This window comes from Macaca fascicularis, chromosome 14 (assembly GCF_037993035.2).
Source record: "Macaca fascicularis isolate 582-1 chromosome 14, T2T-MFA8v1.1".
Lineage (NCBI taxonomy): Eukaryota > Metazoa > Chordata > Mammalia > Primates > Cercopithecidae > Macaca > Macaca fascicularis.
Window position 1 is genome coordinate 68,449,217 of NC_088388.1, and position 23,436 is coordinate 68,472,652.

A 23,436-nucleotide genomic window follows, 5' to 3' on the forward strand; every position below is an offset into this window, starting at 1 on the left:
GCTCACGCCTATAATCCCAGCACTTTGGGAGGCTGAGGCGGGTGGATCACTTGAGGTCAGGAGTTCGAGACCAGCCTGGCCAACATGTTGAAACCCTGTTTACAAAATTACAAAAATTAACCGGGCATGGTGGTGGGTGCCTGCAATCCCAGCTACTCCGGAAGCTGAGACAGGAGGATCACTTGAACCCAGGAGACAGAGGTTGCGGTGAGCCGAGGCCGCACTACTACACTCTAGCCTGGGCGACAGAGTGAGGCTCAGTCTCAAAAAAAAAATTTTTTTTTTTTTGAAAAAGGACTTGCATGAGTCATATACTGGTAGGAACACTTAAACAGCAGTTCTGACAAATTGCTGGAGGCTGATTATGGACTAGCTTGAGAGAGAGAAACTCCTAGCACCTAGACTTAGGGCCCCACCCCGCCCCACTTTCTTGGAATTTACCTCCAAAAACCAAAGTGAGTTCCCATATTGGAAAGCCAAGAAAAAGATCCTTTCTTTTCTGGCAGAGAGACAGTAAAAGAACCGTTCTGAAATATGTTCAGAGCATCCCCCATAACAAAGGCCTACTCTCCACTGGAAAAGACTTGAAAGCAGAATGCTTTCTCCAAGTAAGACAAAGAACTGAAGATTCCTGCACTTCTCTGGTAACAGAATGAAGGAGGTGTATTCTTGTACTGTCATGTGGTTACCACTGAAACTGTTTTGGGGACATCAAATTATTGATAATGGCAATCTCTTGGCCTTAATGGTACAATGCCTAAGAGACAGGGACAGATATTCCATATGCAGGGTAGATGTCAACTTTTGTCAATGAGTACATGCAGAGGCTCTTTTTAGATAATAGGAGTACAAAGTCCACTTGCTACACAAAGTTGGCCGTTTTTCCCAAGGAGTTCATATGACTCAGGCTACCATCATATCACCATTTGCACACAATACATCGATTCACACATTCTTAATTTTCTCCAGGGTTACTGTGAATTTTTACCCAATGACATGAAGCCTGCTCATGTGACTGATTTAAAATGGCTTGTCCTTATCGTGCTACACTGATGTTTCCCAAGTAAGTCATGGTTTTAGCTTTGTTACTGTTTCTCTCCCAAATCTGCCCTTCATGAGATTTGTATCCTCCTTATGTCTTATAATTATACAAAGCTTCAAATAGAATTTCCTCTCATAGTCCAATCTTTTCTCCCCCAGAGTATACTATATTTGATGTTATCTATAATCAATCAAGGCTCAAGAACCAAAACAATCATGTACTTGTGCCATTGTTTTATAATAGATTAATCAATATGCAGTGTATACAGTTTATCATAGGCTAATTTTCTCTCTTCTTTTACCCTGTCTATCCATTGATATTCCTGAATGTGGTGTTAAAATCTGCATATGAAATGATTTTATTTTGTTTTTCAACATAAGCTTTCAACTTGAAGTTTTCATCATTACCTTGGTCTAGACCAAGGTAGACCCCAACTGTAATATTACTTACATCATTTTTGAGTAATATAATTATAGTAGTCTATTCCTTCATTAGGCCTGAGATTACATTTTGAGCATTATACATTACTTTGATTATTATTATTATTATTTTTTGAGATGGAGTCTCACTTTGTTGCCCAGGCTGGAGTGCAGTGGCATGATCTCTGCTCATTGCAACCTTTGCCTCCTGGGTTCAAGCGATTCCCCTGCCTCAGCCTCCTGAATAGCTGGAATTACAGGCACGTGCCACCATGCCCGGCTAATTTTTGTATTTTTAGTAGAGACGGGGTTTCACCATGTTGGTCAGCCTGGTCAAACAGTAAATATTTTAGGATTTGCAGGTCAAGCAGTCTCTGTTGCAACCAGTCAACACTGCTGTTGTAACCTGAAAGCAGTCACAGATGATACATAAATGAGCATGGTGATATTCCAATAAAGTACATTTACAAAAATAGATATCAAAGTAGGATTTGACTCACACACTGACCTTTTCAGATTTCTAACAGAGAGGAATGAATAAAAATGTTGCCTCTGAATTTTGCTGCCATGTTTTGTAGGCTAATTCTACCACTTCATATTTGTCCAACTTTGAGCTAATTCTTTCATCTCACTATACCTCCATTTTCTCACTTTTTTTAAAAAAAGGGATAATGACAGTACCTATTTTCATAGGACCACTATAAAGATTGAGTCCAGGCCGTATGCAGTGGCTCAAGCCTGTAATTCTAGCACTTTGGGAGGCCAAGGCGGGTGGATCACCTGAGGTCAGGAGTTTGAGACCAGCCTGGCTAACATGGCGAAACCCTGTCTCTACTAAAAAACACAAAAATTAGATAGGCGTGGTGGTGGGTGCCTGTAATCCCAGCCTACTCGGGAGGCCGAGGCTGGTGAATTGCTTAACCTGGGAGGCGAAGGTTGCAGTGAGCCAAGATTGTGTCATTGCTCTCCAGCCTGGGCGACAAGTGCAAAACTCTGTCTCAAAAAAAAAAAAAAAAAAAAAAAAAAATTAAGTCCATATATATAATGTGTAGAAATGTGATTAACACACAGGAAACAATATAGAAAACTCAGTTGCTGTCTTCATACAAGTACCCTCAGTGGTCAGGTGGAAATGTATGTGATTCAAATGTATGTGTTGACTTTCAGTTCAAAAATGTGAGTGTTTCCTTTGATCTCTTGAAATAAAGGCCAATGCTTAGCTGAGATAGGCAATAATGCCATAAACTTGCAGTTCTATCTTCAATTCTCTTAACATTTCTCCTCTGCTTTTTCAAAGATTCCAAAATAGACTCAGTTTCCCTGTTTTTCGTATTTTAATTATTTGCCTTCCAAATACTAGTATGTTTTCAAGATGGATAAAAATGAATCAATTTCTTAGTTGATTCCTTGTTTGACATGAGCCTTTACATAAGCTTGCATTTATTTAAAAGAAAAAAAAAAAAGCCAGGCGTGGTGGCTCATTCCTGTAATCCCAGCACTTTGGCAGACCAAGGGAGGTAGATCACCTGAGACTGAGAGTTTGAGATCAGCCTGGCCAACATGGTGAAATCCTGTTTCTACTAAAAATACAAAAATTAGCCAGGGGTGGCAGGCACCTTTAATCCCAGCTACTTGGGAGGCTGAGGCAGGAAAATCACTTGAACCCGGGAGGCAGAGGTTGCAGTGAGCTGAGATCGTGCCACTGCACTCCAGCCTGGGCAACAAGAGGGAGACTCCATCTCAAGAAAAAAAAAAAAAAAAAAAAAAGGTTATTCTCGGTCTCAAACATCAACCCAATGAGAACCTGAGAACTAGCCCTTCACCAATCAAATATAATGTTTCAAATCTTGGAACCCTAGAACCCCAAATTTATCTTCTAAAAGATGGTTGAAATAAACCTGGCACAGAATATGCCTTTGTTTTATCTAAAATTGACTGAGTCTCTGTGAAGAATAGGGCTAGATTGTATGCACGAAGCAGTTATACAGCAAATGTTTAAAAAACTGAGAGTCCCATGGAATCAAGATCATTTAGACAACAGGTAAAGTAGCAAAATATCTAAATTTTAATTAAAACTAAGTTAAAATGCCCATTCAGACAGTAACTTGTTGGGAAAAATGAAGACAACTATATCATTTACCTAGAGCAATAACATGCTACTTAAATACTTTTTTTTTTTTTTTTTTTTTTTGAGATGGCGTTTCGCTCTCGTTGCCCAGGCTAGAGTACAATGGCACAATCTCGGCTCACCGCAACCTCTGCCTCCCAGGTTCAAGTGATTCTCCTGCCTCAGCCTCCCGAGTAGCGGGGATTACAAGCATGTGCCACCACACCCGGCTAATTTTGTATTTTTAGTAGAGATGGAGTGTCTCCATGTTTTTCAGGCCGGACTTGAACTCCCAACCTCAGGTGATCCACCCACCTCAGCCTCCCAAAGTGCTAGAATTACAGGTATGAGCCACTGCACCTGGCCTAAATAATCTTTAAATATAAAGACACAAATAGTTTAAAAGTAAAAAGATGAAAAGGTATGTTACGAAAACAATAATCAAAAGAAAGCTGGGCTGGGTGCGGTGGCCCATGCCTGTAATTCCAGCACTTTGGGAGGCCAAGGCGGGTGGATCACCTGAGGTCAGGAGTTCGAGACCAATCTGACCAACATGGTGAAAACCCGTCTCTACTAAAAATACAATATTAGCTGGATGTGGTGGCAGGCGCCTGTAATCCCAGCTACTCAGGAAGCTGAGGCAGGAGAATCGCTTGAATCCAGGGGGCAGAGGTTGCAGTGAGCCAAGATCACACCACTGTACTTCAGCCTGGATGACAGAACAAGACTCTGTCTCAAAAAAAAAAAAAAAAAAACCAAAAAAAAACAGAAAAAAAAAAAAAAAAAGCTAGAGTGGCTAAATTAATATCTAACAAAGTAGAAAAAGATATTAGTAGAGACAGAGGGTAATTCCATAATGAGAAAGGGGTCAATTCATCAACAGGATGTAACATTCCTAAATGTGTATGCTCCTTACAAAACAGCTTCAAAAATCAAAAAGCAAAATCTGATAGAATTGCAGGAGAAATAGGCAAATTCATAAATATAGTTGGAAATGTCAACACCCCTCTCTCATAGAAAATCAGTAAGGATATAGAAGATTTGAATAATATTGACCAACATGATGTTTATTGAACACTGTACCCCAGGACAAGAGAATACACATTTCTTTCAAGTGCAAATGAAACATTTACCAATATAGATCATATCCTTCACCGTAAAACAAGTCTCAATACATTTAAAAAGGATTCAAGTCATATAAAGTCTATATCTGGACCATTTAAAATTAAATTATAAACCAATAACAAAAAGATATATGAACATCCTCATAGATTAGGGAAAAAATACAATTTTAAATAATCCAATGGTCAAAGAAGAAATCAAAAGGGAAAATAGAATCTTGAATAGAATGGAGAATATATCAAAATTTGTGAGATGCCATAGAAGGAAATTTATAGCTCTAAGTGCTATATATACATAAAAGAACGTCATCTGATTTATTGCCTTGATGGTGATGAGTTTCACGAGTCAAAATGTATCAAGTTATATACTTTATGAAATGTATTATATGTCAATTATATCACAATAATAATATTAAGACAGTCCTCTTCCCCTAAAATTTTTTTTTAAAGTTAGAATCAAACTTACCTGCCACTCACTTGTTGGGAAATATTAGGATAACTATACCACATGTCTAGAACTTTAGTGACAATACAGTTTTCTTTTACAAACTTTAGGTTATAGAATAGAATTAACAAAGTTCCAGAAAAAAGCTGAGATCCTGAGTCCTCTATAATGGGAAAAGGGACTACTTAGGGTTCCAGGCAGTTTCCACCAAAATCTGAGTTTTCTTTCCCTTGAAATTTGATTGTAGATGATTGCATACAGCTAGACATTTAAAAAATCTTTACAGTTAGGTTTAGCCATATGGCTATTCTCATCAACAGAAAATGAGCAGATATTACGAATCTCATCTATGAACTAAGGATTTAAAAAGCAAGTTTTCTCCGCTAAGTTTTTTCTTTACCTTTCTGCCAGCTTGATGCTGTTACTACTATTCTGGGGTACAGCAAGTGCCACAAGATGAAAGCAAGCTTGGCGCACGAATCCCACATGGAACAGTGCCACTCACCACCAGTTACATATACTCGTGACCAATTGTTTTACATTAACAAGAAATACATTTCTTTAGTATTTGATCCATTATGTATTTTGGTTCTTTTTTTAAAGTAGTTTAGCCTACTCTATCACACCAAAAATTTCAAGAACAGAAGGCCTCTGTCAAGCCCCCATAATCCCTCAGGAAAAGGTCAGAGCTCTGAACTTACCCTAATAATTGTCCCCAAGTCTCAGATTGAGCAACCTTCCCCAGGTCTTACCTATAGAATTCCAGCAAGTACTTGTAAATATCACAATAAAGATGTTAAGAAAGTCCCTCTCCCTTCCAAAATCTTTTTAAGTTAGCATCAAACTGAAATGCCCACTCTAGCAAGCACTCACATTTGGGGAAATATCGGGATAACTATACCACATCCCTAGAACTCTGGTGACAAAAAAACATTTTACTTATAAAGTAAATTCACTTGGAAAGTAAATTTACTTGTAAAGTGAGTTTACAGTAGAAGACAGCTGGGCTAATTTTTTGCCTAGAACTTACTGTATGGGAAAATAAGTGGGAAGGGGATAAGTACTCCAGCAGATCTTTCTCTTTCCTGAACTTCCACCAGCCCCATGGGCCCCAGTCAGCTGGCTCTGTCTCCTTTTATATCTTTTCCAGTTGAAATGCAGAGCAGGATGAGTTGAAATGCAGAGCATCCGGTCTCTGGGCTTCCACAGACGTGATCTCCTAATTATTATAAAACCGTGCCTTAGAACAAACCAGTACTGAGCTTTTACTATTACCCGCACTACTTTATCTCACCACAGACACCCAAGCTGAGCCTTGCTAACAAATCAGTATTTCCTCAAACCACGAAGGAGCTTCAAGCACCCAACAGACTGAGGACTAACGGCAGGGGCCAGAGCCGGCAGAATCATTCTCTGGCCATGAGCCCTTCCTATGATCTTCCAAATTTCTACACTTCTAGATATGTTGAGATCTTCTTTTCTCTGGCATTACCTTCTATAAAAATGCCTCAGGGCAGCAGGTTCTTGTAGAGATAAGCATATGTGCCTTGAAACCTCCTCTGTATCCCGAGTCCACAGGCTTTTACACTAGGGCTCACTTAGGGACAGAAATTTCATTATAGGATCTGCTCCAGAGTTGTCCAATAGAAATACAATTTTAAGGTTTCTAGTATCACATTAAAAAAGTAAAATGGAACAGGTACAATGAATAACATATTTTATTTAATCCAATAGAGCCAACATATTATCATTGCAATACGCAAAGGAAAAGTTATTAGTGAGATATTTTACATTATTTTTTGAAGTAAGTATTTGAAATCTGGTATACATTTTATACTTTGAGCACATCTCAATTCAGACTAGTCATGTGTGAAGTCCTCAATAGACATTGGTGGCTCCTGGATACCACATGGGACAGCCAGTGCCATTCTTCTCCCTGATACTTGTTTCTACCCTCACATGTACCTCATAATTTCTTTTATAGCTGGTTCAAAAAACATATTGCACCTCTCTACCAAAGTCACAGCAGCTCACTCACCAGCGGTTTGTTCCTGTGCTAAGGAAAAGAGAGTGTGGAAAAGCTGGAAGAAATCATCCTCTTCCTGTAAGTGCTTTATATTATTCATATTTTCTCTTTGAATTTTCTTTCTATTCTGAGAGAAAAATATGTATTGGATTGTTTTTCTCTCTCCACTATCCTTTTGTTTTTACTTCAATTTATCTGAAAGATATATATAGTTTTTATTGTTCTATTGCTATTCTTAAATGTAGAGAGGAAGGCCGAAGGTTGTAGTGAAGATTGTAGTGAAGACTCTCTTCAATTTGAGTTTGAAGCTACCCAAATTATCATTATAATGGTTTGGCTTTAGAGCCCAATCCTATACATACTTATACAAAAACACAGTAATTTATTTGGTTATTATTGCATTTTATAGAACCTGGCAAAGATATTACAAGAATGTAAAAATACAGGCCAATTTCTTTCATTAACATAGATGAAAACAAAATCTAAACAATACATTATCAAAATAAATCCAGTATTGCATACAACAAATAATAACAGTGTATTTCAGCAATTTGTGGCCAATATAACAAATTGAAGTAAATCAATGTACTAAGCCACATTAACAGAATAAAAATTACACACAATTATCTCAATAATTTATAGAAAAGACATAGGTAGAATACAGTTTTTCATTTTATACAAAAACTTGTAGCAAATTAACAGATCAAAACTTCCTAAATTTGATCCTCTGCATCAACCAAAAAAAAAAAAAACCTGCATCAAATACTATGCTTAACGGCAAAATAATGAAAGCGCCCCCTATCCACGTCAAGACCTGTCATCAGACAAAGATGCCTACTTTCACCACTGGGTGCATCCTAGTACTGAGTAAATGTTTAAAACGAAAGAATTGGCTGGGTGCGGTGGCTCACATCTGTAATCCCAGCACTTTGGGAGATCGAGGTGGGTGGATCACTTGTGGTCAGGAGTTCGAGATCAGCCTGGCCAACACGGTGAAACCCTATCTCTACAAAAATACAAAAATTAGTTGGGCATGGTGGTGGGAGCCTGTAATCCCAGCTACTTGGGATGCTGAGGCAGGAGGTTCGCTTGAACCCAGGAGGCAGACGTTGCAGTGAGCTGAGATTGCGCCACTGCACTCCAGCCTGGGCAACAGAGCGAGATTCCATCTCAAACAAATCCAAAAACCAAAAAAAATGACAAAAGAATTGAGAACACAGAAAAACAGAAGATCAGAAGGGAGAATCACATGCTGATAAGCCTCAGGGTACTTATCAGAAGTGGGTGGGAACAGAAGACTATTCAAGAGCTTGGACGACGCAGGGTCATAGGAATTACACAGTTGCAAGGATTAAAATATGGACAAAGAGTAGTGGGAAAGTAATATTTAGAGAAAGTGTAGATGGGGAAGCCATGGTTTGTGACATTATAAAAGGAAACGGTGCCAGCCTCATAATCTAAGAAAACCCCAACACGGCGAGGGGGCACCGTCATGGAGAGAAGCAGAGAAGGGGAAGAATCCTCATAGGCCCTGTATTCATGGTTATGCTGTAACCCAATCACCCAGTATCCTCTCTGAGGCTGATACCTGGAGTAAGCATTGTGATTTTGAGCATACTGGTTGAAAGAGAATGTAGGTCCCACTGAATTGCTGCATACCCCCAGGATCCAGGCAGTCTTCTTGGCCACATCTACCTCCCAGTAATGCTTTCCGGAGGAGAAGTGCTGGGAGCCCAGGACACTACAGTCATAATGCTTTTCCAGACGGGAAGGTCCAGATACTTTAGCTCCCACAAACCTCACCTGTCTCCGGTTTTTAGCCAGGACAAGATTTAAATTAGCTGTGTGTGGATTCAGGGTCACGTCCACTGTAGGAAAAGGTACAACATCAGCAGATGAGAATAGGGACATGGGTCTCATTATGCTGAGAAGAGGAAACACAGGAAGTGGTTGGAGGAACTGGAACTATATGGCGGGGATGGGGGAGGCATCAACACCTAGGACCTGTGTGGCTATGTCTGGGGAGCACATGTGAAAGGAGATCAGAATGTGCCAGCCCAAAGAGGCCATGGCTTCTACTTACCCCAGTAGCTTTGGACATCTGTCAGCTCTGTAATGATAAAAAGAGTCAAGAATGTTGAATAGGACCAGTTGTCTCATGTCTGGTATCTCTCTCCTTACCAGATTGAGGGGCATGGTGAGGAATCCTGTGAGGATGTCACCTGGCCATTTCATCTCCCCTTAAATACAAACTGCATCTTCTTCAGCACACTATGTCCCTCCCTCTGGGACCTCCCTCTTTGCCACTATGCTCAAATACCAACTATATCCTCGATTCTGTTTATTTCTTCCCACGAAGTAATTTCACATCCAAACTCTTTCCTCTGAATCTCCTTACCTCTAAACACTCGCAGCATCCTTTTCAGATCTGGGGCTCGAAACATACTTCTCAGCTTTGTAGGGAGAGCTTCTGGCTTCCTCAGGGTCCAGAACTCACTCCTAGACAGGACACGACTTCTGAGTTCCCACACTGCTGACTATGGGTTCCTCTGCCACCCGTCTCCCTTACCTCCCAAGCCATGGCCTCTTTGGGCTGGGAGGATGAACTCCAATCCTCCTTTCTGAAGAAACTTAGCATCATTTTGCAAACAGCCCTGGCACTGGAGCCAGAAGACCTAGACTAGAAACTATCATCTCACGATCTACATAAACTTGTGTAAGATTTAACTTTTTCTTTGAGATGGAGTCTTGCTCTGTCGCCCAGGCTGGAGTGCAGTTGCGCGATCTCGGCTCACTGCAACCTCCACCTCCCAGGTTCAAGCAATTCTCCTGCCTCAGCCTTCCGAGTAGCTGGAACTATAGGCACATGCCACCACGCCTGGCTAATTTTCTTGTATTTTTAGTAGAGATAGGGTTTCACCATGTTAGCCAGGATAGTTTCGACCTCCTGACCTCGTGATCCGCCCTCCTCGGCCTCCCAAAGTGCTGGGATTACAGGTGTGAGTCACTGCACCTGGCCAACATTTAACTTCTTAATGTCTCATTTTGTTTTTCTGTTGTTATTTTTAGAAAATACTATAATTTTCCTTTTTCTATGTCCTAGAGATGTTATGCAATTCAGTAAAATAATGGCTTGGAAATCTTTTGCTACCTCTAAAACAAGATATAAAATATTTAAAATCAGAGGGGCTGAAGATGTCTGGGTTGAAGACAGAACACCAGGGGCCTGCTGCTGGGGCTTGGAGAGTATCAAGTGAAGGGGTTTCTTCAGAAGAGTCTGTGGGCTTAGGCCCTAGGATTTCTCAGAAAACCTTCAACACAGCATTTTAAGATTTGCTGTCTCTGGGAATGTTATGCCGCCAGCTGGAGAAAAGATATCCTCACCTCCAAATGGAGAGTACAGATTTCAGAAGGGACAACAGGCTTCATATTTTACGTGTCTGTGAGGAGCATGAAGGTACCAAGTGTGCAAGCAGCTTGAGATGTCACCTTGTTGATAAGACTCTGGAGTATGCGATAGAGAACACGTTTGATTCCCGGGCTCAATTATTATCCTCAAGAGCTCGGGTTTATGTTTTTACTGGAATTGAGACAAAAGAAAATCTACTAGGGAACAAGGCCTGGGAGAAAGAAAAAGTCCCAAGAGCAAATTCTTAGACCTTGAGAAATAATGCAGATAGGAATGTCACTGATAAAATTCACGGGCAGGAAATTGCAGTGAGCCGAGATCATACCGCCTCACTCCAGCCTGGGCAACAGAGTGTGACTCTGTCTCAAAAAAAAAAAAAAAAAAAAAAAATTTACGGGCAAAGAAAATTCCTGTGTATTTTGAGGTAACTATAAACTTAAGAATCAGGGATGAAAGCAGGCACAGAGGTTTACTGAAAAGTACACTTAACAGGGTACTTGGGGAGTCACTGATACTGCAACTCTTTATTTTTTTTTTTTTGAGGCGGAGTCTGTCTCCCTTTGTCTCCCAGGCTGGAGTGCAATGGCACGATACTGCAATTCTTTATTCTAAATAACAGTACTGTCCCCAACTAGTGACCTCCCATCGCCCACATTTTCCTACAGAGAAGCCAGTTCATCCCCTTTAGCTGGGGGTGCCAAAACTCTCATGTGATGCTCAATTCAAGACTACAGTCTTGAATCTTCCCCACTCTGATTTTTCTCCCCTTTCCCACTGTTCATGGGTAAAGGAATCATCTGTCAATCCAGGGGAGCTACCTCATGTTCTCCTACACATACCTTTCTGTGACATCACTCACATCCTAGGAAGGAAAAAGACAGGTTAAGTCAAGGAGTAACAGGTCATGCCCTTATCCACATTTCTCCTTCCATGTCCACTACCCCATGACATGACACACATAAAGACCATCCTAACATGGAGCCACAGAGCAGAGATAAAAACTCAGGCCAGACTGTCCCTAAGAACCCATGTGAAGACCTCAAAAAATAACTCAACTGACTCATCAGTGTCTCGATTTTCACAACATCGTGTGTGTGCTTATGCGTGTGTAATGTTATGTATGTATAGCATGTATTATTTGTCAGGCATTGTGCCTGGCCTACGGAACCTCAGATGATGAAGTCATAATCTCCATCCTTGAGTAGCTTACATTCTGTTCTGGTTGCTGAAGATACAGGCTCATGGGCTTTAAATATGGTTGCTTCTCAAACTTCACCTTCTCTAACCCTCTACCCTACCTTTGCTGACTTTATCCATTTCCTTCATTTTAACACACACGTTGATGATTCTCAAATCTGTACTTCTGCTCAGCCCACTTTCCTTATGATTTTGATTAATATATACACCAGCAAATGAGTCACAGGTACCTCAAATACAAGATGTTTAAAAGAAAACTTATTTCTGCAACTCTTGTCTCCCTTCCATCCTACTGAATCATACTAGCAACCACCTAGTCACCAAATTTAAGCAAATAGGTAATAATTACCATACATTCACCCTGGCCTCCTATCTTTGCCCAAGTCAGTCCACCTCACATGCTTAATTTCATTTAGCCACGGGTTGTTCACCTTTATCACTGGCACTGCCAGTCTCATTTCCCTGGAATTGGCCTATTCCCTTCTATTTGGTCTCTTTATCTTCTGCTCCATACATCTCAATGACCCTGAAGAAAAGCTTAAGTTTGGTCCATATAACACAAGATTAACTATTTTCTCTGTATTAGGACTGTTTATGGTGGCATTTCATAGAGACACAACTCAAACTGGCTTGAACACACAACGTGGTAGAGGTGCTGTGTGTGTCAATTTGCAGTAAATATCCAGGATTGTATCAATCTTACATTGTGGCTGTACTGAGGAACTGAAATGATCAAATCGATGTGCTATTTTGTGGCTAATTCTCTTATGTTGGCTTTATGTCTATATTTTGAAGCTTTTATCTTGGCTATAAAATCTTAATGGGCAACAATTCACACAGATATGGAAAAGAGAAGGAAGAATGTCTGTGATGGGAAAATTCTAGAAAATTTATTGTTAGAAAAGACTCAAGTTTAAATGTCCATTGGGCAGTCATACTAATGAATGTGGAAGTATCTAAACTAGCAATATGAATTGATGATTCATTTGCATTTAAAAATATTTACAGTTTGAGGAGTGGTGAGGAGCCAGAACAAAAGAGTGAAGGAGAAAGTATCAGGGTAACAATATCAATGATGAGGACAAAACGGCAAGAAGAATAAAATGAAGATGCAAAGCAGGAAGCAGTGAATGAGAAACAGCTGTACTAGGCAGAAAGTAGCTACCCATGGCTCTCATACTAAGACCCAAGAATATGTAAATAAACAATTATTCCACCAAGAAAGAAAGAACAAGAGGAAAGCATGAAGGCAAACAAAACATAAAGAATATCTTACACTCTAAAGGTTACAGAATATCACAAGGTACATCACGCCTTAAATTCACAGCCACACTATTCATTCTATGCAGAAAACAGCTGCTAAAATTTCAACCTCAGTTCAAGTCCCTCCATCAAATCTTTCTAGGCTTGATACCTTGTAATCTTTGACCTACACACATATAGACCAGAGCCCAGACCCCCAAAACCAGTTCAAATATCTATTACTAGAGTATGTTAAATCATTCTGCTCTAGAGAAGAGAGTGAAAACAAAGAAGGGCTGGTAATACATCATCTCTAAGAATTTAGCTTGGCATAAGTGTGCCTGTGACTAAGCTGGGTAAGAAGCACTTGGCAAATTCCCAACACAGCATCAGAGACAAGAGGTGCCTAATGAACAGCGGTTCTCAATTGGGAGAGCACTGTATTCACCCTGGGGCTATCGTGGCAATGTCTGAAGAAATCTGGGGTTGTCACATCTGGGGTAGTGCTGCTGCCATCTAGTGAGCAGAGGCCAGAGACGCTGCTAAACATCCTACAATGTACAGGAGAATCCCATGCAGCAAAGAATTATCCAGTCAGAAATGTAAATAGTGCCAAGACTGAGAAAGAAAGAACAGAAAGAACAACATCAATGGATACAACAGATCTTCTCCACAGCATCAAATAAACTTTCAGACAACCTTTATAAATAAAATGGGGTTTTCCCTTGCATTTGAACTCTGAATTATCTTATGCTTTACTCTGTATCTCTAAACAGTTTAATAGGGGATAGGCACTATAGCACCAAAGGAATGTTTTTTCTTGTCCCTGCAATGATGGTAGTCTGATGTTCCAGAAAGGAAGGAAAGTTAGTTTCTCTTTTCCTTAACTCTCAGATCTGAGCTCCTTCACAAGCCTTACCTGAAGCAGCTCCATTGTTGACCCCTGACATCGACGCTCCAGATCCAAGATGAGCTCTCGCAGTGACTGGCTCTGGTGGACCAGATCATTCTCAGCCTCTTCTATAATTCGTAGCCCCTTCTTCTCTTCCTCTTCCAGCTTTTTCAGCTCTCGCTGCTCCACTCTGTCTAGGATGTTTCGCAGCTGATTAAACTCTGTCTGGATCCTGTGTCTCTCGGGCTCCATCTGATTCTTCAGGAACAGGGAAGAAAAAGAGGCTGCTATTCTGTCACACTGAGGTTCTCCTCTGTTAAAAGCTGGGGAGTTGGGCTCAGGACTGTTTTCCTGGGCCAGGCCTCCCAAGGAGAGGGAGGGTAAATGCTGCAGGAGGAAGCCTTTGTAGCCTTTTCTTCCCTTCTTTTCTCCCTTCAGCTCTGCCCAGACCACTGGCCCCGGGCTGCTTTATCTAGGCCATCTAGACATCAACTGTGATTCCTGGGTGACATTTAGATTCCAGGAAGCCTCCCTCACCTCTGCATCAGCCTCCTCTTCCAATTTTGAGTACTGAGGTAGAAATTACTGGCCTGTGACTAACTGTCTCAGATCTGGGCTTCTTCGCAAGCCTTACCTGCATCTTCCCTTGCATTTGTACTCTGAATGCAATGGAAAAGCCAAAGAGAGTGAAACCGTAGAGCAAGATCCAGAATTATGAATTGGGGGAACCCCTAGCCATGGTTCCTCTGCTATGTGATTGTCTCCTAGGTTCAGTTTTGATATGTTTGCTATTTAGCTCCCCTCTCCTCCCCCTGTTTGGAAGGAATACAGTGGAGGACCAGGCAAAGGGAAGCTCTTCTAGTCATGGCGTCAGAGGACAGACAGGACAAGGACTCCTTTGCCCTCAGCTCCTGTGACCTGCCATGATTCCTGCCCCAGGACATCCTCAGAAAAAGTCCCCCTTGCCTTCCAGCATGTCTTCTTCTCTCTGATAAAAGCTGTTAGCTTCTCAGCTTCCTGCTCCTCATTCTTCAGCTTCTTTAGAGACTCCTGAAACTTTTCCTGGAAGAAACAAATCAGATCACACAGGATCAAGCCTTCAGTTGACTCAGTACACAGACATGGAATGAATGGGACAGAGATTCTGCTAACCTCAAAAGGAGCCTGTCCTAACCTAGGATGAAAACTTGAGAGGGCCAACAAATATTTCATATACATGGGATGAAAACCAACAAGAATAGGCTGGTTCTCCATTCCTCCTTGTGAAGGTGCCTGACCACAAAGCACCTGTGGCTCATGCATGTAATCCCAGCACTTTGGCAGGCTAAGGCGGGCGGATTGCCTGAACTCAAGAGTTTGAGATCAGCCTGGGCAACATGGCAAAACCCCATCTCCACTATACACACACACACACACACACACACGAAATTAGCTGGGCATGGTGGTGCACACCTGTAGTCCAACCTACTTGGGAGGCTAGGCATGAGAATTGCTTGAACCCAGGAGGCAGAGGTTGCAGTGAGCCGAGATCGCGCCACCGCACTCCAGCCTGGGTGACAGAGAAAGACGCCTTCTCAAAATAAATATGTGAGTAAATAAGTTCCTTTACCTTCACTGCCAACGTATCTCCACACTCAATCAACCAAGTACCCCTTTTCCCCTCAGCAGCTCTATCTACTCAATCTGGAATAGCAAGTAAGAGATAAAGTCTCTATTCTTAATCAGGGAGGCAGTTTCCAGGTTCATTCTCTAGGTAAATGGAAAGACTACAAAGAGATTAGATCAGAGCATGCTAAAACGTGAAAACCTACCAAAGACCCTGTTTGTCTGTCTCCCCTTCCATCCTGGGGTCTCACCTGGTACTCCTGGGCAACCTCCTCCACGAGGAACGTGTGGTGACCACGGTGCTCCTGAGACCGCTCACAAAGCCAGCAAATGACCTTCCCATGCTCCTGACAGAAGAGCTGCAGTTTTTCTCCATGGTCTGCACAAAGAACTGCTTTCAGCTGCTTCCCAGGGCCCAACACCACCTCTCTGAGCCGCCTCACTATGTTGGCCAGATGCCGATTAGGCCGCAGGTTCCCTGGCTGGTAGCTGGTCTGGCACACAGGGCAGCTTCTTTCCCCTTCTTGACCAATCATTGATTCCCTGCTATTCGGTGTGATGCAGGCTTGGCAGAAGCTGTGGCCACAGTCTATGCTCAGGGGTTCTGTTAGGAGCTCCAGGCAGATAGGGCAGGTCACGTCTTCTCGTATGTCCACCAGTACTGGTGAAGTCATTGTAGCTACTCTCCTGGCTCCTGCCTGCCTAGCCCTGATTTCTAAGATGTTTCCTGCTTGTAGAATCCTAGGTAGATGAGCAAACAAAAAAAGGGTCAGGGTAAGAAAGGAGGGAGAATAAAGGAATACTGACTGCCCAGTCCTGGATAAAGAGGTCAGACACCTGGGGTAACAAGGGCTCCTCATTCTAATATCGAATACGTTCTTTATTCTGGCTCACACAAGGCACCGATTTCTTCCCATATTAGAGCAGTGGTTATGATTTCCTCTTTCTCCCATTGAACGGAGTGACAAACTGAGGCCCTGGAAAGGAGGGGCCTGTGTGAGTCACTGTCTGTGTGATCTTTTCTTTTCTTTTTTTTTTTTTTTGAGATGGAGACTCACTCTGTCACCCAGGCTGGAATGCAGTGGTACGATCTCAGCTCACTGCAACCTTTGCCTCCCGGGTTCAAGCAGTTCTCCTGCCTCAGCCTCCCAAGTAGCTGGGATTACAGGCACGTGCCACAACACCTGGCTAGTTTTTGTATTTTTAATAGAGACGGAGTTTCACCATGTTAGCCAGGGTGGTCTTCAACTCCTGACCTTAAGTGATGCTCCTCCTTGGCCTCTCAAAGTGCTGGGATTACAGGCATGAGCCACCACACCTGGACTGTGTGATCTTTTCTCACCGAAAACATATCCTCAATGTTAAAAGCACCCAAAACACACTGTTGCCTCAGGATTTTTGCATTTGTTGTTCGTGCTCTACTCTGCTATCTGCATGACTTACTAGCTTCCTACCTATTCCCTTATCAGAAGGGTTTGCTCTGACTAGTCTATTTAGAGCACAGCCACCATACAATCACTCTCCACATATTTACGTCATTTATTTTACTTCTTTTTTTTTGAGATGGAGTCTCACTCTGTAGCCCAGGCTGGAGTGCAGTGGCACGATCTCGACTCACTGCAAGCTCTGCCTTCCGAGATCATGCCATTCTCCTGCCTCAGCCTCCCCAGTAGCTGGGACTACAGGTGCCCGCCACCACGCCTGGCTAATTTTTTTTGTACTTTTTTAGTAGAGACGGGGTTTCACTGTTAGCCAGGATGGTCTCAATCTCCTGACCTTGTGATCCGCCCACCGTGGCCTCCCAAAGTGCTGGGATTACAGAGGTGAGCCACTGCGCCTGGCCTATTTTACTTCTTACACCACCTAATATAGATCTTTACTTGTCTGAATCCTCACAGTGAAATGTAAGCTCCATGAGATCAGAGACTGTTTTTGTTCATGGTTGTATCCTTGGCAGCTAGCACAGAGCCTGACATATAGGTCCTCAACCTTTGACGAATGAAAGGTTAGAACCCTCTCATCCTCCACACTGATTATCTGTGACCTTTCTCGTGAGCTCTTTCACCTGTTTGCCATCACCCTTGCCGCACTCTTTGGTATTTGATCTCCAAGACTGTGCAAACACTTCCACTTCTTGACAGCCCTGCCCCACATAGAGCCCTCTCCCCCTAAACATGCTGCCCTTCTCAGAAAAAAAACAAAGAAACAGCAATGGCCACAATAAGGGGAGGTAATGTTTTGTTGTTATTGAAACTGAGTCTTGCTCTATCACCCAGGCTGGAGTGCAGTGGCACTATCTCAGCTCACTGCAACCTCTGCCTCCCAGGTTTAAGCGATTCTCGTGCCTCAGCCTCCTGAGTAGCTGTGATTACAGGCGAGCATCACCATGCCCAGCTAATTTTTGTATTTTTAGTAGAGACGGGGTTTCACCGTGTTGGCCAGGCTGGTATCGAACTCCTGACCTCAAGTGATCTGCCTGCCTCGGCCTCCCAAAGTGCTGGGATTACAGGCATGAGCCACTGCACCCAGCCTGGGGAGGTAAAATTTTTACAACTCATGATTCTGTAACCACTTGTGATTTAGAAATCATCTTCTCCTGCTTGCTTTATACCTCATGGGACAACTCTGCATAACTAAGAGTATTCTCAATTCTTCAATAAGGAGAGACATTAAGTGACTTTACAAAATCATGCATCTTGTAAGTTGTAGCATTGGAATAACCTAACCTTTCCAGGGTCCTAGTTCAAAGCTTTGTCCTCAAACTCATAACTGTGACCAAAGACGGTCACTGGTGAAGGCTATAAAAGTCAGGCACTGACTAAGTGCTTTCGAAGTATGAAAATGGGAGAGATCCTATTTGATGATGGGATTTTGCCAGGGCCTGTCTTAAACTTCAGCAGGATCCTAAGGGGGCCCATATGTAAGGAGAGGTGGCTGATAAGGCAGTTGAGGCCTTATATCTTCATTGAGAAATACTACCTTTATTCATTTTTCTTGAAAGAGTTGTTGATAAATTACATTACCATTATTTAAAATCACACTGAGAATACTCTTCAGAAAATTTTAAAACCTGTTTCCAGCATTGAGTTATTTTCATCGGGGGCCATTTGCTCTGCTTGCCTACCTGGAGTTGTGTTTGTGCCACCAAAGAAGAGCCAGCTAACACTGCCTATTTGAAGCTCTGGCCCTGGTCCCAGGCGCGACCTCGGTGTTCTGAACAGGCCATAGTGGGTAGAGAGCAGGTGGAATTCTCTAACTTGTCTTTGGCTGGTTTCCCAGCAAAAGTAAAAAACACAAGGCCCTGTAAATTGTACCAATTTACCCCCATCTTGAGGACCTGGTAGATTTTAAAAGTATATCAAAATGCCTCCCAATAACAGCACTCCTCCTAGAAGAAAGGGCCTGAGAAAGTGTCTCAGATAAGGACGAGAAAAAGTCATGGGACATGAGCATAAGCCTCCTAGCGGCCCTGCTGGGGGAATCTAGTGAGCTGAAAACAGGTCCTTGGTGCTGCCCTCTAGTGTTCTGTGGTGCTCCTGCAAGTACTGGCCTGGGTCTTCAGCTTTGCCATGATTAGTAGCAGCAACGCTCACAGCAAATATTTACAGAAAGCCCACCAGGTACTGAGCAAGAACTTAATTATTTTGTATGTAATAACTCAATAATTCCATATAACAACATTACATTACAAACGTCCCTTAAATCTCATTTCATAGTTGTATAAACTGATATTAAAGTAGATCCTTTAAGTGGCGAGGCCGGTTTTGAATGCAGATATGCAGGCTACAGAGCTGGAGCTCTTATTACTCCTTTATATTCCTCATCTCCATAAAGGGTGCAAAATATAATTATCAACAAATTAATGAACCCTGTACATCTAACTGGTAGTATTAATTGGTATTACAGATGTACTTACCTATTATCTGAGAGTCTGTTTAACCAAATTAATCACGCCTGTGGGAACTGCACTATTATTTCCTTTGTTAATATCTCCTACCATACCTAGATCATCTCACTTAGCACACTGCACTATAAGGCTCTATTTCCTTTGATAAATTAGCATTATGAGGGCAGAGGCCCAGTCTCACTTTATCTTCCAGGTGCCCCAGACCTTAGCATTGCAACTAAGACAGGAAATGATCAATTAACTTTATACTAGATTATAACTTACTGCTGAGCTTATAGTTGGCCTTGATGTTGGCACTAGAGTATAGAAATAAATGCGCTATCTTATGAAACTGTTACTGTTAAAAAATAATTGTGTTGGTATTATATTTTAATTGAAAGTCCAATTCCAATCCATCTTCCCCAACAAACACATGCACAATTTCATTTCAGGCAAAACTGAACTTAGTGTAGCCAGTTCTCTTGAAGGAGAATTGCTGCCTCATAAATGCAATGTAGTAATAGTCCCAAACTGAAAAGAATTCATGACATCACTAGCTGGTAAATGAACAAACTGTGGTGTATCCATACAATGGCATATTACCAAACAATTAAACTGTTACATTAATACACACAACAAGATAAATCTCAAAAGCATGCAAAGTGAAAGAACCCAAACATCAAATTTAAGTTATTGTATGATGTTATTTATATGAAATCCTAAAAAAGAGAAAGCTATAGTATTTGAAAGCACATCCGTGGAAGCCAGGGCCCAGGAGAGAGAGAAAAGGATGAACTGCAAAGGGCATAAGGAAATTTGAAGGGTGATGGAAACGCCCTTTACATATCATGATCACGGTGGTGGTTACACAACTGACTGCAACTGTGAAAATTCACAGAATTGTATGCTTAAAATTTGTAACTTACTAGATGGAAATTATAACTCAATAAACATGACAGAAACAAAAAAATAGAAGAAAAATTAAAGGCTTGATTTCTGATCTTCTAAGCACAATGGAACTGTGCTGTCAAACATGTAGCCACATATGGCTATTCAGCATTTGAAGTGTGGTTACTCAGAAAAGGGGTGTTTTAGGTACAAAACACACATTGGATTTTGAAGATTTAGTTTAAAAAAATTAAAGTAGTTTATTAATTTTTTAATATTGATCACATGTCCTAATTGTATTTTGCATGTATTGGGTTAAAGAAAATATATTAAAATTAATTTCACCTGCTTATTTTTTAATGAGGCTACTTGAATAAGTAACATTACATATGTGGCTTCATTCTATTTCTATTTCATAAAAACATATAAATGTCCTTTTTTTCGGATCTAATATGCTGCTTTAGATATTCATCTAATACTCTGCTTTAGACAGAAAAATTCTTGAGCAGAAAAAAGATGTAAGAGTTGAGCTGTCTTGTCGGAGCTGAGGCTTGGGAAAGAAATTGTGAAGGAGGGAAGCATACAGTTAGCATAGGTTTGAGTGACCCTTGCCCAAACACCAGCAAGCCTTTACTGCCCACTGCAGCTGAGTGCAGCCCAAGGGAGATATGGCAGGCTGCCAGTTTCCAACTGAGGCCAAGTCTCCAGAGCAGAGTGGATGGGCTGAGAGAAGGCATTCTGACTGTGAGGAGTGCAGACGAGGAGAGCCTGCAGTCCCAGAGCCCAGTGGATCAAATTAGCAGAAGAAAGAGCCCAAATTCACAACCAGGTGGGACCAATTAAATCAGAACCAGATGCGTGAAAAAGGTCTGCTAACTAGCAACGCTGCAACCACTTGGAGTTCTTTATGCAGAATCTCAGTCTTTCCTGGAATGATTCAGAATCTGCACTTTAATAAGTTCTCTAGATGATTCTTATGCCCATTAAGGCTTCAGAAGCACTGCCTTAGATAAAAGACCTTCTTTCCCAGGTGGATACAATTTAGGGAGCAAAACAGCTAGAAGAGGGAAGGGGACAGAGAATGGCCTGCTATTTAGATATGAAGCATCTTTTAGAATGGAAGCTCGCATTGATATCAAAATGGCTTTCAGAATAAAAATCAGTGACTCAGCAGGGGATACTGGGGCTGGTGTAGGCTGAGGGTTCAGAGTTAGGAATGACAGAGCAGGCCTGTCCACCAGCTGGGAGCCTTAGTGAAAGTGGAATAAAATAGGTGGCAATTGCATTTATAAGAGAATTGGGCATGAGTTCTTGCACTTTAGAAATAACTTTTTTTTTTATCTTTGTGTAGGGTTATATTTAACCTATTATCTGGAATTGATTAACAGGACTCAATAAATATTTGAATTGGAACGTAATCAGTTTCAAAACAAAAAACTTAATTTGCACTTCAAAAGAATTTCTACCCCCTGCAGTTCACAAACCTATAATTTAAAAATTGTTTTGATTGTGCATTTTTTTAAAGCTAGGCATGGAGTTTGCCAGTAATAATGACCATAATTTTGACATGATGTCAGACAGCCTCCTACGTGTTTAAATCTGTCTCGCTTAATCCTCACCAGAACAGAATAGGATATACATATTACTCCATCTATCTTATAGATGAAATAAACTAAAGCTCAAAGAAGTCAACAGTCTTCGGGCACACAGCCAGTGTCTGTCAGAGTCAGGATTTGAACACATGCAGTCTGGCTCCGAACCACACATTTCTGTCTCTATTGACTGATTGATTAAATAAAATGTCTCTAACCTCAGTGGGGTCATTTGCGGTGAGGAAGAAAAAGAAATAAAGATATAATGAGTTCCGAAAGGGAAAGGACCTTATCTCTTTCACTGCCCTGTCACCTCTGCCAGAAGTACAATAAGAGCCAGTCAACAGAACGGTAGACATCCCTCTCTGACCCGCACATCTGGGGAATGAGAAGCCAAGTAATTTCCAGATGTAAGCAGTATCAGGTGGTCAAAGCTCTTCAGAGCAATCCAAGGCGCCTTAAACTAATTTTAAGGAACAGAGGGCGCTCACTCCTCTTTTATCTTAACTCAACCACGCATGACTCTGCTCCGTTCCGAGAAAGGCAGGGGCTTCCTCCTCCGCCAGCCTTTGGCCGTTGAACGGACAGACCTACAGGTCAGGACTTTGCTCAACTCCCAACTCCGTCTGGGAGGAGTCGGGCCGCCTGGGGTGGAGGATAAATGGTGCTCACTTCCTGGAGCGGCCAGGCTGGAGATGGGGGGAGGGGATGGGGGGAAGGGGGGAAGGGATGCTGACTCTGAATCCACGCCTGACAAATCGTTTGCAGTGATTCCCTAATGCAAAGTTTCCAGAGCTGCCTCCCCTACATATTTTAGCTTCTAGAATCGAGGTTTCACTCTCACTACGCTTTACACGGCCTATTCCCAGCTGCAAAGGTGCCTCTTCTGTGCTCCCTTCCCAAACTTGAGTCAACTCGAAAATGCAGAAGTCTCCCTCATTCTTCTTTCACCCGTGAACCCCCAACCCGACCCGCAGGGCGGGTCAAACTCTCCAGACAAGTGGGAAAGCGGTAGCTGGCCAGAAAATGAACTTGCTCACTAACCTGGAATCTGTGGCCTGGATCAGAGCCGAAGACTTGCAGCAGCCGCGTCCTCCACCCAAGCCGAAAGACTCTAGGGGGAAGGGGCGGGACCAGGGGAGGAGGAGGGTCAAATTGTCCAGCACCGCAGGAGATCCAGCAGATTCCATGGGTGTGGTCACCAGCGACCCCTCAGGTGGTAAGGGAGATCGAGATAGTTTTTGAGGCTGGTCCCGGTGGCTCACCCCTGTAATCCCAGCACCCTGGGAGGCCGGGGCGAGCGGATCACGAGGTCAAGAGATTGAGACCAGCCTGGCCAACATGGTGAAACCCCCTCTCTACTAAAAATACAAAAATTAGCTGGGCGCGCCTGTAGTCCTAGATACTCGGGAGGCTGAGGCAGGAGAATCGCTTGAACCCGGGAGGCGGAGGTTGCACTCCAGCCTGGTAACAGAGCGATACTCTGTCTCAAAAAAAAAAAAAAAAAGAAAAAAAAAGGTTTTGAAGGTAGCAACGCAAAGCTGTTCAACTTACTTGATGAATGG

General features: G+C 42.2%; 1 protein-coding gene across 4 annotated transcripts; it reads right to left on the reverse strand.

The window, feature by feature from the left end:
- Nucleotides 1-7,541: 7,541 nt before the first annotated feature.
- Nucleotides 7,542-22,987, reverse strand: TRIM6 (tripartite motif containing 6). Of its 4 annotated transcripts, none has more exons than XM_005578908.5 (8): nucleotides 22,916-22,987; nucleotides 15,757-16,246; nucleotides 14,867-14,962; nucleotides 13,928-14,158; nucleotides 11,409-11,431; nucleotides 9,559-9,659; nucleotides 9,244-9,270; nucleotides 7,542-9,028 (listed from the first exon to the last, which is right to left on the reverse strand). In XM_005578908.5, exons 2-8 carry the CDS (start codon nucleotides 16,177-16,179, stop codon nucleotides 8,463-8,465), a joined length of 1,467 nt encoding a protein of 488 aa, XP_005578965.2. In that variant the 5' UTR covers nucleotides 16,180-16,246; nucleotides 22,916-22,987; the 3' UTR covers nucleotides 7,542-8,462. The 4 variants fall into 4 exon arrangements, 3 of the variants coding, with proteins under 3 accessions (XP_005578965.2, XP_005578964.2, XP_045227331.1); XM_005578907.5 differs by having other exon boundaries at nucleotides 15,712-16,246; XM_045371396.3 differs by lacking the exon at nucleotides 15,757-16,246.
- Between the last annotated feature and the right edge of the window lie 449 nt (nucleotides 22,988-23,436).

Excerpts from the sequence above, each read along its gene's own strand:
- TRIM6 (XM_005578907.5), bottom strand. The coding sequence starts at position 16,179 with ATGACTTCACCAGTACTGGTGGACATACGAGAAGACGTGACCTGCCCT. Across the intron at positions 14,963-15,711 it reads ACAGACAAACAGGGTCTTTG|GAAAAGTTTCAGGAGTCTCT; the intron begins GTAGGTTTTCAC and ends TGTTTCTTCCAG. Across the intron at positions 9,271-9,558 it reads GATGCTGCGAGTGTTTAGAG|AGCTGACAGATGTCCAAAGC; the intron begins GTAAGGAGATTC and ends TTATCATTACAG.